Below are 15,382 nucleotides of genomic sequence, written 5' to 3'. Positions count from 1 at the left end.
GTTGTGGGGGAAAGAGTGAGAGCTAACTGCTGGGGTCAGGAGATGGTAAGAATAACTTCCTTTTCTGCAGCCAAGCATCCCCCCAGAGAAGCAGCAAGTAACCCAACACTATACTCACTTGTTTCCTTGACACTGATACAGCGTCTCCACCTCCCGAAATACCCTACTCCGACTGTGTCCTGCATGTTTTTCAATGATCTGTGTGAAAAATAAAATCTGTCATATACACCCACCTGGTCAAAACACCCCTCAGCGGGTGCCCTCTGGGAGAGTGCAAGGTCAAATTCAGCCCAAATCCAGTTTCAAGCGCAAGTCTGGAGTAGGCCTTGCGGCTCTGTCAGCAAAGCAACCGACAGGCCCCAGGGCTTTCTAGCCCACCTGGGCTTGTTTGACTCTGGCCAAGTACATCACCATCGAAGCCTGTGAGGTTGCTACCCGCAGCCGCCCAGGGGAGACCGAGGCAGCCAGCAAGACAAAGAACCAGCTCTGCCAAGCTCCTACCCTGAAGGCATCTCTCTCTGCTTTAAGGGTAAGAATTTACAAGCTCTACTAAAGGATCTTCTAGTGCTGGAGGAAGAGCAAGGGGAATAAGGAATACAGTGAAGAGGAACTAAAGCCCCAAGGCCCAGCTCAGATGCCACCTCTGCAATTCTTCTGAGAATCTACCTTTGGCAGGCACCGTATTAAGTCATTTAGGTACATAATCTCAGTTAATCCTTAATCCTTACAATCCCGAAAGATAGGCAGAGGTAAAACATTTTGCCCCCATCTCTGGTAAGTGGCAGGGCTGCAATTCAAGCCCAGAGCTGCCTCCAAAGCCCTTGCTGTCCTATACCTACTTATATCCTACACAGCTTTTTCTCACAGAACCTAGAGGCTCTGTCTCTCCTATGATATTGTGGGCTGCTCCCCCTCCCCACCTGTACCTGGAGATGCTTGGCAAGTACTGACTGAAGGAATGGGGGAGCCAACAGCTGAGCAGGTGGTTTACACAGGGACTGGCTGACCGTGCACATCTCTACAGACCCATCCAGAGCCCCAAACCGTTGCTAGTAGAGCCTGTGGGCAAGTCTTCTGCAGAGCTGGCTCTGCCTTATAGTCCCATGTGTGGAGTGGGCGGACATCCGGTTCCTTCATTCCAAGACTGCTGTCAAGGACACTTCACACTTCTCCAATATGCAGCAGCACAAACATCCACAATCGACTAATTTTCTAAATAAGTACACGTCTGTTAGTAGACCACTGGACCCATTTTCTGAGCTGTCAGAGAGGTGAGGTGTTGGGGCACAGAAGCTATTCAGCTCATTTGTTCACCAAGCAGATCAAAGTCAGGAAGAACTTTCTAGCAGGCAACTATTCAGCAATGGCATAATTTTCTCTGAGGAGGTAATGAGCTCCTGCTACCAGGGATGGGGGTGGCGGGTGCCAAACACGGAAAACTATGTGAAGAGTTACAGGGGAGGCTGAGGACCAGATTATCTTGAAATTCCATTCCAACCATGAGACTCTAGGATTCATCAGTTGGATGCCTGTAGGGAAAGTCCTAATAAAACCAAGTACTGTGGATTCAGGCTGGAGAAGTAGCCCATGTCTGGGGAGCTTTCAAAGAACAGAAGAGACGTGAGACATGGGCAGAACTGCTGAAACCAAAGAATTGCCAAGACCAGGTCTGGTGTTTGCCCAAAGATGCCATGGAGCATGAAGGAACGGCAGCCTTGAAGAAATAGCTCTGTCATCCATAAATGTATTCACATCTTTGAAAATCAATTTACATTTGTGGTTTTTACCACACTTAGGCATATTTTTTTTAAAAAATTACTTGTAATTTATACTGATCTGTTTCCAACAAGGAATCGAGATAATGCTTTTGTTACCATATGAAGCAACACTCCAGCAAAAAGGGACATGGCTTAGCAGAAGCGTTCTCCTTTATAAATCCAGCTGGGACTAGGACTATGACCAGTTGGTTAAAAGAAGAAACATTTCTTTCAGGAGCCAGTTTGGCTGGGTTTGCCCATATGAGGCAGCACTTAGACCTGGTGGCTCCGGCAGATGATTTGAAAACTTTGCTGGATACCAGAATCACCCGGACAGCTTGTTAAAATTAATGTTGCTGGGGCCTACCCCTAGTTTCTGATTCAGGAGGTCTGGGATAGGGCCAGGTAATTTGTATTTCTAACAAGTTCCCAGGCCATGCCGGTACTGCTGGTGCAGGGACCACACTTTGAGAACCACTGCTCTAGATCCATCTCTTCTTCCATGTAGAGTCAGCAAACGGAAGCACAGAGGGATACGGTGAGCCACTCCACGGTCATGCAGCTGGAAGTCACCTCTCCTGCCACAAAGCCAAGTGCTCGGTCCTCATCACCACATTGCTGTACATCACTTGTAGAGCATCTTGTAATTTATAAAATGTTTCTACTTCTACCAGTTCATTTTTGTTTTCATCTTCATAACTACTCCATGAGACAGGAAGGACAGGTATTATTATCTTCATTCTAGAGATGCGGGAACTGAGGCTGAAAGAGGTTCAGTGACTTGCCCCAAGTCAAACAGTAGTAGTTTGTCAAAAGAGAGATTCAGATAGGCCCTCTAATTCCAAATCTGACTGTCTGCTCCCTGAAGCTAACTTCATTCATTAGAGGCATTGTGCTAAGCACTTTACACATATTAACTTATTTAATCCTCATGACAATACTATATAGGTTCTGTTATTACACTCATTATACAGATGAGGAAACTGAAGGACAAAGAGGTTAAGTAACTTGCCCAATGTTACACGGCAAGTAAGCAGAGAAACCAGTGAATCCAGTGAATCCAGCTTCAGAGCTCCCATTCTTATTAAGCCACTATATCACAGAATATAAAATGTATCTGGTTTAGGACAAGCTAAGACTGACTACCTGCAAAGTAAAGCCTGGCACCCAGATGAGACACTCACTTTGACAGCATACTCCTTGCCATTCTGCAGGCTCACGGCACCCTGAACTTTCGCATAGGCTCCCTCTCCAAGCAGCTCAGAGGTCAGTTTGTACGTATCTAGAGGTGAAATGGGTGAGAAGAATAACAGGATGAGTCACCCCTTTGCATAGAAGGAAAGAAGAGCTGTGTCACTTGGCTTCCCCAGTCTGACAGCGCAGGCGCACGAGGACTCCGCAGCTCTCAATGACGAGAGAGGCTAGTGCTCCCAGCCGCCTCGGGACTCAGCTTCACAACAACCAGGCCACATCGCTGAAGGATCTTGTTCCTCATTTTAGAGATGAGGTCAGTGAAAGAGGTTCAATTCGGCACATGCTTCCCGAGTACCTACTATGTGCCAGACGACATATTAGACTCACGATAGGGACACAGCGAGGAATAAAGTATAGTCCCTGCCCTTTGAGAGTCACGATCCAGTGGGGAAGACAGACACATACACAAGTGACCCCAGAATAAACCAGGCAGTGGTCAGCACTCTACTATCACAGAGGGACAAGACACAGTAAAAAAGAGTGGGGGAAGGGAAAGGTTAAATCTGTTCAGGGAGTCTGGGGGATCCTCACAGAAGGGGTGTGATTTGAATGGACATCATCATTCATTTACTCATTTGTTGAGCACTTGCTATGTGCCCAGCTCTGTGCTAGGAACTGGTGATACAAAGGGGAATAAAGCACTGTTTTATTTTATACCACACACAATGGAAGTCGGAGGTTTTTGAGACATTTTCAGAAATCACCGACAGGAAATAGGAGACAGAAGTAAGATGCAAACGGATGCCTTGAGGTTTTTAGGGTGCTGAGTCAGAGCGGTTCTAACACAGCAACAGGCTTGGGTGAAAGTATATTTAGGTGGCCTGCCCAAGGCCCGCTCCTCACAAAGAGCACAAGCTCTCTGACCCCCTTCCAAAGGAAGCCATAGCTCTATCATGGTCTCTGCCGAGGCCTCTCCTCCCTTGGTCTCCATTTGTCAGCTTTTTCCTCTTGAGGCAGCCTAGCATTTAAACCCACAGACTACTGAGCAGAATACTTTTAACCGTGAAATTAGATTTTATCACTCTTAGTCATGAGAAACCCCATAACTGCACAAGCCATCCTTGAATAACAGGAAATACTCTCGTGTTCATTGAAAGAGAAAGACCTGTTGATTTGGAAACTATTCTAAAAAACCTTGGGACTTTTGTTCATTCCCCAACCCCCTCTGCCATACACACACATCTACTGTTAAAGACAAACAGACAAAACCTACACTAAGCACCTTGTTGGTTCCATCAAGGTTTGGTCTCACAGCTGTTTGTAAGAAAGCACACTGCTGTTTGTAAGTATTTTAAATGACGTGCTTCTCTTACAATGGACACTTGGGTATTAGCCTTTGCATGTGTCAGGATAGGTTGGTAGCTGGAGGTCCAATATTCCTGACTCATAAAGGGCTTGTTTTTAGGACCACTCTACAAAACAGTCAATTCACTAGTATGTCTGCAGTGTTGGAAAGAGGGACCGTAAAGAGAAGCTATTTCAAGTTTCACAATGAAAGAAACAAAATAGATGACGGGGGCTCGGTCACTCCTAGGAGTAGCTACTTATCCTTTCAGTCCTTCGCAGGAGTGTCCAGTGAGTCACTTCATCCCATCTGGTGCCCAGTGATAACAGGACCAGCACTGAGCCTGGTGCCTCACACACACTGTTCAAAATGTTTGACGACTCAACATCGTGTCCCCTGAACACAACATGCACTATTAAAACAGAGTCAAACTCATCCAGCACAAGTAGTTGCAATCTCTATAAGCTGAATTCTCTGCTTATAGAAGACTGAAGTTTCTTTCCTTCTTTCTTTCTTTCTTCCTTCCTTCTTCCCTCCCTGCCTTCCTCCCTCCCTCTTTCTCTCTCTCTTTCTTTCTTTCTGCCGCGCCACGTGGTTTGTGGGATCTTAGTTCCCCAATCAGGGATTGAACCCTGGCGACGGCAGTGAAAGCACAGAGTCCTAACCACTGGACCGTAAGGGAATTCCCTAGAAGATTTCAGTTTCATTTGCAGCCATGGCCCTTGATGTTCCCTCTTCCTCTGACATGGCTGTTCTACCTCTCGGCAGCTCCTCCAGGACAAGCTGAGGGAAAGATCACATCTGAAAAGCGGTTGAAACATTCCAGGCGATCTCACTCCATGTGCAACTGTGACACATTGGCCTTTCTGTTCCCTGATGAAATGCTCAGACCATTCAGAGGAGGCTTGTGCACCATCCAAGAGCTTTTCCCATCCGTGCACTCTATCACCTCTTTCTGTAAACTCTCTCACCCCTATCTTTCACGCCTATCACACGGAGAACCATGAAGCTGGCTCTAAGATGATGCATCCTATGACCTTTACCCCTGGGCTACCAGGACACTCCTCCCATGTCTGGGAAGCCACCAACCCAGCTCTAAGAGATCAAAGAGAGTGACCAACCTTCAAATTTTCCTGGCAAGGAGTCAGTGGCCCGGGCCTTCCGCTTCTTCTTCTTCCTCTTGTCACTTTCTGCAATGGGAACGGGTTCACTGCTGCCCATCTCTGGGAGAAAAGAGGAGATGGAAGGGAAATATCACTGGACTGATCAAGCGATAAGTTCACCCAAAAGGAAAAAAAGGAGGGGGAGACCCAGGAGCTTTACACTCACGTTTTTAAAATATCTATGAGGGCTATTTATCTGTTTTGACCCAAGAGGCAAAACTAAAAGCAAAACCATTATAGATCATTAACTGTGGAAAGGAACTCAGACAGATAGGCTAGATTAAAAGAGGACAGCAGAAGCCTGCTGTAACCAAGCTCATTAGCACATGGATTTAGATCTGCTCCCAAACTGAACAATGAATCCTTAAGCAGAATCCCACATGTGACATCCTCCTTCAGCCTCAGCACCAGAAAGGCAGGACCCAGGGAGCTTAAGCAGGAAGGGAGGTGGGCTTGTGGGGGGGGGGGGTCCATGCAAATGAAATCACATGCTGCTCAATAACATCCCTGTGGATGTGCATAGGGACTCAAAAGGCCCTCAGTGGAGGCTGCCTCTGTGACGGTACAACAGGGCAGGGGGTGGGTTTGAGGATGGCCCTAAATTCCTTCATGTCCAAGAGCACAGACTTGAGTGCCTGGGAGGCCAGCGCATACTCTCCCTCCTCAGCTCCTTATTTGAGAGGAGGCGGTAGGGTCCATTCAGAAGCCTGCAGTTGACGGGTCTACACCGGGTTGCTGGATGCAGTCATTTATTGCAAAAACATTATTATCTCTCTGGCAAGCACCTGGCTCCCCACCTTAAAGGGAGGATTTGTGAGGCAAACATTCAGATATTGGACAGATTGGGCAGGAAAGGGTGGGGACAGAAAGAATAAGCATGAAGACTGAGAGGGGGAAAGAGAAAAGGAGGAATAATGAACCAGCAGCCAATCATAGTCCTGTTTCTAAGACACTCGAGTAAGGGCCTTCCCATGTTAAAGATAAATTACTTATAGAACATGTCATGCCCTTGATCCAGAGTGGAGCCTTAATACTCTTCGCCTGCAGTTAGAAATAATAAGATTTCTCTGAAGTCTCTGGGTCTAAATCCCCACCAGGGTGATTAAACCTTTACATCCTTCTAAAATAGAGGCGGTCGAGCACTGATGGGGCATACAATGTGAGAGACTTTTAGACCAACCTTCAATAAACACAGGCTCTGGGTTGCTGGATTTTTTTTTCTGAGATTTTGAAATGGAAGCTGGTTCTTTGCCCACTGAGGGGAAAGGCCCACTCTCTTCTCAGAGGACCCCAGCTGAACATGATCAGAAAAATGGCAAGTCTGCTCAGGAAGATTGATTAGAGCCTATGCATGTCTACTGCACACTGTTCTCAGAAGCAAGTACACACAACCATTAGGAGAAAGCACACAGAACAATGGCACGTTTCAATACCACAATCCAGAACCTGGTTAAGCAGCCAAGTGTCTGACAGCTCAATTGAGGTGCATTCTTCCTCCCATTTTTAGGATCTGATGACAGCAGACTTTCATTTACACTTTAGAGAAGATCAACATGTGGAGAAAAGGAATCCACAGAGGATCTCAAAGTATTACTCTAGCCAACAGCTTCAAGCACAAGATATACCTGGGGACTGCAACATGCTATGAATTCAAAGAACTGAACTTAAACATCAGCAGCCAAAGATCCACCCTCACCAAGGGAAATTAAAAGGAAAAGAGCTGCCCAACATAGTGAGAAATTCTACAGAAATAAAACACAGGGTCACTCATCTCCAGCCCCCCAGGAAAGGGGTACTGGCCATTGGGACAGCAGGCTGAGAAGGAGGGACCATTGTCCCTCTTGCCCTGCCCTTGAGTGCAGTCCAGTGGCACCCCTCCCCACCCCATCTATTTTCTCACCAGCACTGCGAGCTGAGTGCAGTGAGGACAGATTTGGGATTCACTTCTCTTCCTCCTTCCCCTGCGCACACTCTGAAGGAGGGCCGAAGGACGAGCAAAACAGCCCAAAGGCAGCAATGGAGAGGAGCAGCAAGACAGCTGGCAGTGTTACAGTTCATGGGGGACGCTCAGACATACTTATGACTCTAGCTAGAAAACCCCGTTAGCTGCAATTTATACTTGGTTTTCACCACAGCAGGGCTGAGGGAGCCTCTCGTGGAAGAAGCATACCTCTGAGCACTGCCGCATACACGATATTAGATTTTATGGCTTCACACACAAAAAGATCGAGTACCTGGTCTATTCTGCATGGATTTCAATGGAAGAGGGTGCGCCAGAAGGGACAAATGGTTAAGACTTTCCTTGGAAACAGAACTTGTTGAAGGAGAGTTGTTTTTGAAACTAGGAAGAAAAAAATGTAGGAAGACAGTGAAGTGAAAAAAACATGCTTAACTTCCCTGTTTACAGCAGGGGAGTGGGATGGAGACGTGTCATAATCTTACCAAAGGGCTGAAAGCTCTTCACCTGGAGCCTGTCCATACACTCTATTGGGACCTTAGTTTATTATGCACGCAATCATTTGAGAAAGGCTTCCTCAGGGTGCGAGGCTCCACAATCAAGCTGGCTTACCTCCTTCCCTTGGACTAAGAACTCCTCTCAGCCATCAAAACCCAGCTCAAAAGTCTCCCCACCTTAGAGTAAGTTAAGGTTTGCACAAACACTTTTGAAATCTATGCAAATAGATGGCATTACTGCACAGAACTCGAATCCGGTGCTCCATCCTCTGTTCCCAAACACCCTGCTAGCAGCTATACTAGAGCACTGGTTTTATTTGGCCTTGAGCTCTCTCTACTGTTCCTAAAGGCCAGGGCTATCCTTGCCTGTTCATCTCTGCGTCTCCTATAAGTTGTGGTGTGGTGTCAGACATGTATCAGGCATCAGAAAACATGCACTGAAATGAGTATGATATGAGAGGACGCACATCCTCGGGGTTAGGTGCAGGCCTGTCACACAGGTCCTCTAAGTAACGAGTGCACACGCTGAAAGAAAAGTAGGTACACCTTTGCCCTGCAGGCAGCACAGAGTAAGACTTTACTCAGTCTATGAATTCCCTGATAAACTCCCTCTCAACAAAGCCCTATGACTCAAAAGGTCCTTAACTTTCTAGCAAGAAGCCTGGTCTTTGCTATAGGATTGGGTGATGTGTCTGCTATTTCAGAGGAGGGAGTGAGCACTTCCTTCATGTCTGTAGACAGACCTCAGCTGGCGTGGAGGCTCCCAGCACTTCACTGCCTCCAGCCCTTGCTTTCCTCTTGGGCCAGGCTTGGCGGTCGGTCCACTACTTGTGTATCCGCGAGGAAGAGCTGGAGAGGAAGCACACTGCTGACAGGGAAGGCTCGTGGGCTTGGCATCAGGATACCTAAGTGAAAGTCCGGTTCAGATATTACCAGACGTAGCACCCAAACCAAGTTACTTTGCCTCTTAGAGTCTCCGTTTCCTCATCTACAGGTTAGGTTTAAAAATAACACCTGCCCTTTCCAGCAATGCTGTGAGGACCCAGTGAGCTACTTATATAAATGCACTTCAAAAAAACATATATGTATGCATAAGTCTGTATGCTCACACAACAGAGTAGAAAGATTAGACAGAAATACACAAAATTGTTAAACTACTACAATCTGAAAGAGTGCCTATTATGTGCCAAGCACCGGTATTTTACATACATTATCTCTAATTCTTACACTAATCTCCAAAGTAAATATTTCAGCATATTTCAAGTGAGGAAACTGAGGCTCAGAAGTTAAATTATCTACCGAACACCAAACATCTAGTTAGTGATTTAACTTGGATTCAAACACAATGCTGCCCTTTCAAGTCCAGGTCACATCTGATCTATAGTAGTTTTCTCTGTGTGATAGGTGATTTTTATTTTCTTCTTTATATTTTTCAGTATTCTCCAAATTGTATACAATGATGTTTATTACTTTTTTAAAGTGCTATTATTGTTTCAGTCAATTTTCATTTTTCAACAAAATACACAGTAACATTTCTCCAATGCACACTGGAATTTAGAGTCTGATTGTACAGTTTTACAAATTATACCTAGATTTCTTTATATTGAAATTCAACAGTAGGTAAAGAAAAAATATTTCAGGAATACTGGGGCCCTGATTTTTTATAATCTTGGAAAAAGAACAAATGGCATTTTAACTTTTATCTTTATAAATGCTATTTTTTAAAAGGAAAAACTTTGTGAAAAAACCCTCAAATAACGCATTGAACATCTGCACCTGAGATACACCCTTTTAAATTCTGGTCTTCACACTGTGTGAGCTTTGGCAAGTTGCTTAGCTTCTCTGAGTATCAGTTTCTTCATATACAAAATAAGGTCAGAGTAAGGCCTGGCCTCCCTAGATCACAAGGCTTTTGTGAGGATCAAATAAGAAAGGAGAAGTGAAAGCACTGCTGACTTACTCATTCAACAAATACTGTTTTTTATTTGGCACCTACTGATTGCCCAGTGCTAGACAGTGAGAACACAAGAGAAGACACAGTCTCTGCCCTTATGGAATTTAAATCCACTGACATGTAAAACGATTTCAATTCAGTGGGACAAGTGCTATGACAGGGGTACCAGGTACTGTGGAGCAAAAGACAGGCGGCTAACTCACTATAGGTCACTAGTGACTAGTTTGGTCACTAGAAGAAGGGACAGCTAAGCTGACACCTGAAGGATGAGCAGGAACCAGCCAGGGTTGGGGCTGGGGAGAGAGACAGAGGAGGTGCATGAGCTAAGGCCTGAAGGAGAGGCAGCGTGGCCGGCTAGCGCCACTGCGAATTGTTCAGGCTGGCTGGAGCACAGAGTATGTGGGGAATGATGACAAGTCAGCTGAAGGGGTGAGCAGGGGCAGATCATATGCAGCTTCACCCCCACAGTATCATCACCATCATCACTATTATGTGTTTCTATTCCTAGGCATAAGTTTATCTTGTTTTCTCCATTAAAATAAGTGTAGGGATGCATATTCTCCTTTCTTTGTAAAACAGGTATTCACTGGAGGCGTAGTAGGTGCTAAAGATACAGATCCAACCACCAACCTGGCTCCTGCATGGGGAGAGGGCCCAGAGGACTCACAGAGCAGATGAGGAGCGGCTGAGGGGTCTCACCCAGTGGGACTACAAGAGCCACAGATATTCCTAACATGCCAGTACCGAGCCACTGTTCAGCCCACAAGCTGACCTCAAGGCCCCCCTTCTGAAAGAACTGTGTCATTTCTCCATGAGGTCTTATGAGCCACATCGCCCCCAAAGGCACCAGATCTGTTCTCCACCTTTTGGTAGAGCTTAGAGAGAACTAACCAGCTCTAACATGTGGTATGTCACACCAAAGACGATCCTTCTTCCCCAAGAACATGACTTTGCTGGCTAACTCAGCTTGACAAACTTAGCTCATGCTCCTCTCCCAACCACCCTAGAGTTCTTTTCAAGATCTATGATTCACTTCTCAACGTGTGAGAGCTAGTTCCCTCAGTCGCTAGAGCTTTCTAGAGAAGGAATAGTGGTGACAGTAAGCTGATGAGGGTAATTATCAATTCATCTGCCTTCTCAGTCATCAGCTGGCTGAGGGCCCCCAAACAAATGGAGAACTGAGAAAACGAAAGGAAACTGAGGAAATGAAAGGAAGGGGGATGGATACTCCTAAGGAAGAGGCCAAGACTAAGAAATCTGAGCAGAGGAGGAGGCAGTGAGGAGGAATGGGGAGACTAGCCCGGGACACTTACCTCTCTGAAGCAGTAGTAATAGTAGTGGTAGTACACACACTTACATGGTGCTTACCCCATGCCAGGCAATGTTCTAAGCATTTTACAAGTACCACAGTTTTACATATACTGACTTACTTAACCTTCACAACTCTGTGAGGTAAGTATAATTATTATCCACATTTTACAGATGAAGAAACTGGGTGCAAAAAGATTAAGTAAGTTGCCACAATCACATCGTTAGTTAAGTGGCAGAGCTGAGATTTAAATCTAAACAGTCTGGCTCAGAATTCAAGCTTTTGACTATTACAGCATACTTAAACATTAATGCTGAAAGGCAGAAGGGGACAGCCAGTCAGAGTTAGTGGGGCACCAATAAGAATGCTTTAATTTAGAAACCTTAGCACAGAGCCTCCCCACTGATGTGCTGTGAGTGAGATATTGATCCTCTCACCAGGCTGAACAACATCATTTTCTCTGTGTGCTACGATGTCCAAAAGGTTGGGTGGCACTGCTCCAGCTTAAACACAAGGGCATTACGACCACATTATCACTATTATATTAATCTAAAATCTAATTTATCAGAAGTTTCCTCTCCTTGCTCTGAGATAGCTTTGTATTTTGTGTTTTGGCCTGTTTTGTAGGATGAGCTACAAGCCAGTCCAACCACATTATTCCATGGCAGTTCTGGTATCAGGACAAGGCTACTGTATTCTTCTTCTGTCTGACCTATTAGTTGGTTGATTTGGTTTCTGATGGTATCATTACCACGTAGGGGACAAGGTCAAGGGTACACTCAAATGGAAGCTAGTCAAATTTAACACACGGTGGTTGAAAGGAGCCCCCTGTGAAATCAGCTTGTCCTGATCAAAGGACGGTCTGTTAATGTGATTCCAAGGAGCTAAGGTATTTCACAGGTTTGCTGCAGAGTCCAGTGTGTAGTGGGGCTGGGCAGCATTACGCAGATTGCAGTCTCTCACTCAACTACAGTGAAAGCAGCTTGAGGCCCACTAAGGTGCCAGAGGGGTGGTGATTCACAACAGGCCTCAAACAGGGCTGGGATGGTAAGATTCCCAAGAGCAAAAGGTCTAGCTTCAGGCCCATATTCTTCCTCGGTTCTGATTCTGGGATCATATGCAGCTTTCAGAGCTGTCACTGCATCACCTGGTGGAAGGAATGAGAACAGGAAAGGTGGAGGGGGTAAAGGGAGTGTGTACTTAAGAAATAGCAAGCAGGAAAACAGAACTACCATATGACGTAGAATTCCACGTCTGGGTATTTTTCTGAAGAAAATGAAAGCACTAACCTGAAAAGATATCTGCTCCCCCATGTCCACAGCAGCATTATTTACAATAGCAAAGATAAGTAAACAACCTAAGTGTCCACTGATGAATAAGCAGATACAGAGTGGGAGATACACACACACATACACATATACGTACAATGGAATAGCCATAAAAAAGAATGACATCTTGCAGTCTGCAACAGTATGGATGGTCCTTGAGGATATCAGGCTAAGTGAAATAAGTCAGACAGAGAAAGACAAATACTATATGATCCGTAGGATTTCACTTATATGTGAAATCTTAAAAACAAAACCAAAAAACAAGCTTATAGATACAGAGAACAGATTGGTGATTCCTGGAGGTGGCAGGTGGAGGATAGGTGAGATTGGGGGTAAAAGCGGTCAAAAGGTACAAAATTCCAGTCATAAAATAAATAAGTCATGGGATGAATGTACAGCATGGCAACTACAGTTAATAATACTGTACTGCATATTTGAAAGTTGCTAAGACAGTAGATCTTAAAAGTTCTCAGCACACACAAAAATTCTGTAACTATGTATGGTGATAGATGCTAATGAGACTTATTGTGGTGATCATTTCACAAACATCAAATCATTATGTTGTACACTTGAAACTAGTATCATGTTGTTATGTCAATTATACCTTAATTTAAAAAAAAAAGAAAAAGAAATAGCAAGTAGGAGTAAAGGACTGGATTTGTGGGAGCAGGACAGTATAAAAAGCTGAAAAAGGCTGAAGTCAACTCATCCAAGCTTATTAATACGGCCTACAAGGCCCTCCAACATCCAGTGCCTGTCTACTTTCTAGCCTCACTAACCATCAGTCAGTCATTCTTTCAAGGAAAAATGAAAATAGTAGATAGTTCAGCTTGCAGTTCAGCTTCACAACCTCACAAGTGCTTTTCCTTGAGACAAGCGCTGTGCTTTGGTATGCAGCAGGAGTGCTTTCGAGCATTTCCACTGTGTCACGCAGAACATTAAAAAGATGTGTACTCAAGGGCTGAGATTCAATAAAATTAATAATTTTTACTGCTTCATCAAGGACATACTTAAGTGAAAACGACATTTTTTAAAAACTGTGAGTGCATAGCAATAAGACTACAATGACTGCTGGTGCAGTTCAGCGCCACTGCCTTGATTTGCGCTAAGGCATCAGCAGTTTTGCCCACTGTTGTTTTGCAACAACAAATAGCATCTTGGCACTATTATGAAAGTAGTTTTGACCTTGCAGATACCTGAAAGGTTTTCAAGGATCCCCAGGGTCTGTCGAGCACACTTGTGAACCACTATTCTAGGCAATGGGGAGGGACTGGGCCCCACTGGAGCTATGCTTTAGGGCCATCAAACCAGCTGTGATGGCAGAACAAACTGGAGGCTGGAGGGGGACTAGAGGGCAGAGCGAGGCTGTGGCAACAACCCGGAGGAAGGCAGGGAAGGTGTGTGGCTGAGGTGGGGATAGAAAGGAAGAGGAAGAGGAAGAGGTGAGGGGTGTGATGGGGAGAGGGAATGAAGCCAGAGAGGCAAAGCTGTTCCTGGTCCTGCCCAATGACTGGAGATGGTGGAGGAGTCCAAGACCACTATCCTCCTTGAAGGGAAGGCACAGAGTCTAATTTCTCTCTATCACCACTGCCCTGTATGGAACCAGGCACAGAGGGGGACCTCGATATATGTTTATTAACCAAAATCAGGTAACTCAGTTACCTGAGCAGTAGTACCATCAAAGAAGGGGAGAATTCAGGAAGGGAAGCTGGTTGGGGATGGGGAGCAGGGGAAGACTGTGCCCCTGGAAAGCTTCAGTTGAAGGAGGGTGACATAGCAGCAAAGTCTGAAAACTCTCAGAACAGGCTAAAGCCATTCTCACCTAGCCCTCATCTGAAACAATCTACAAATGAGGCATTGTTTATAACGCACCAGGCATGATGAGACCTCAGGATAGTGTGTCATATAGAACACTTCAAAATGTCCTCAGATATGTCACAAATTTTTAAACCCTGGAAAGATACATCTCAAGCCATTATTAACAATAGTTACTTTGGGAGAATGAAATTGAGTGGGTACAGAATTTTACTTTTTATACTTTTGTTGTATTTGATTTTGTTTTGTTATGATACAGTCGTTTTTACCTTTATAATTAAAAGGGAATAAATATGTTTTCCTTACTGCATAGTTTTCCTTATGACCCTCTCTGCCAGTTTATTCTGGTAGAAATGTGCTCCACCCTACTGAGTAACTGTCTTAGGCATGCCAGAAAGCCCAGCTAATCCTAGCTGCCCAACTGAACACTGGAGTCTCTGACTCACCCCTTCCTCTGGAAATATCAGACACAGGTCTCCCAATTTTCGGAAAGTTCGCTTCACACCACTTTGCTTTTATGAAAGACCTACATTAGTATGTACCTGTTTTCAAGACATACCAAGAGGATTTTCATATTTACGAGAAAGGGTGAAAAGTGAAAATAGGGTTCAGCATTTGTCTTCCAGTGAACATTACAGAGGCACCATGCACCACGAGCAGTGAGAGTGGCACTGCCAAGCTCCTTCCCCAGGAACTACACTCAGCATCAAGCTGACAGAGCTTGGAACTGTGTCTGTGAGCATCTGCGCTTGACCTCTGTTTATTTTGTGCATCTGTTAGCAAGAAGTGTCCTAAGATAATTGCTTTACACCATTTCTGCTTAAGAAAGGTTTCATGGGAACACTACTTTCAGATAGTGGGGGAACCTGCAATTTCAACCTGATGCAATCTAAAAGGTTAAATAAAATGTGCATCCAATCTTACCTATAGGTCTGCCCAACTTTGCAAAGCAGACCCTCTGTAAACTTGAAATTCCAAATGCAATAATGCTCCTGTCAGGGGGCTGCTGTCTTCCAGCTGCAGGAAGTGTTTCAATGGCCTCTGTACATAGCAGACATTCTTC

The 15,382-nt window shown here is 45.1% G+C and overlaps 1 protein-coding gene across 7 annotated transcripts in view; it reads right to left on the bottom strand.

Moving 5' to 3' along the window:
* Positions 1–15,382, bottom strand: part of MKNK1 (MAPK interacting serine/threonine kinase 1) — a 32,416-nt gene extending 17,034 nt beyond the window's left edge. For 3 of the 7 annotated variants that reach the window (XM_082378961.1, XM_082378966.1, XM_082378965.1), the window contains exons 1-5: positions 8,657–8,783; positions 7,694–7,800; positions 5,418–5,519; positions 2,942–3,039; positions 119–198 (exon numbers count right to left, since the gene is read on the bottom strand). In XM_082378961.1, the coding sequence (XP_082235087.1) occupies positions 119–198; positions 2,942–3,039; positions 5,418–5,519; positions 7,694–7,709 (296 nt within the window). In that variant the 5' untranslated portion in view covers positions 7,710–7,800; positions 8,657–8,783. Of the gene's footprint in view, positions 1–118; positions 199–2,941; positions 3,040–5,417; positions 5,520–7,693; positions 7,801–8,656; positions 8,790–15,243 lie in introns of those variants that run through there. The other 4 variants (XM_082378963.1, XM_082378967.1, XM_082378962.1 and 1 more) reach the window with 3 other exon arrangements.

This window comes from Balaenoptera borealis (genome assembly GCF_965194805.1).
Source record: "Balaenoptera borealis genome assembly, chromosome: 1".
Lineage (NCBI taxonomy): Eukaryota > Metazoa > Chordata > Mammalia > Artiodactyla > Balaenopteridae > Balaenoptera > Balaenoptera borealis.
The sequence above is the reverse complement of the archived record's forward strand: the minus strand, read 5'-3'. Positions and strand labels throughout refer to the sequence as shown.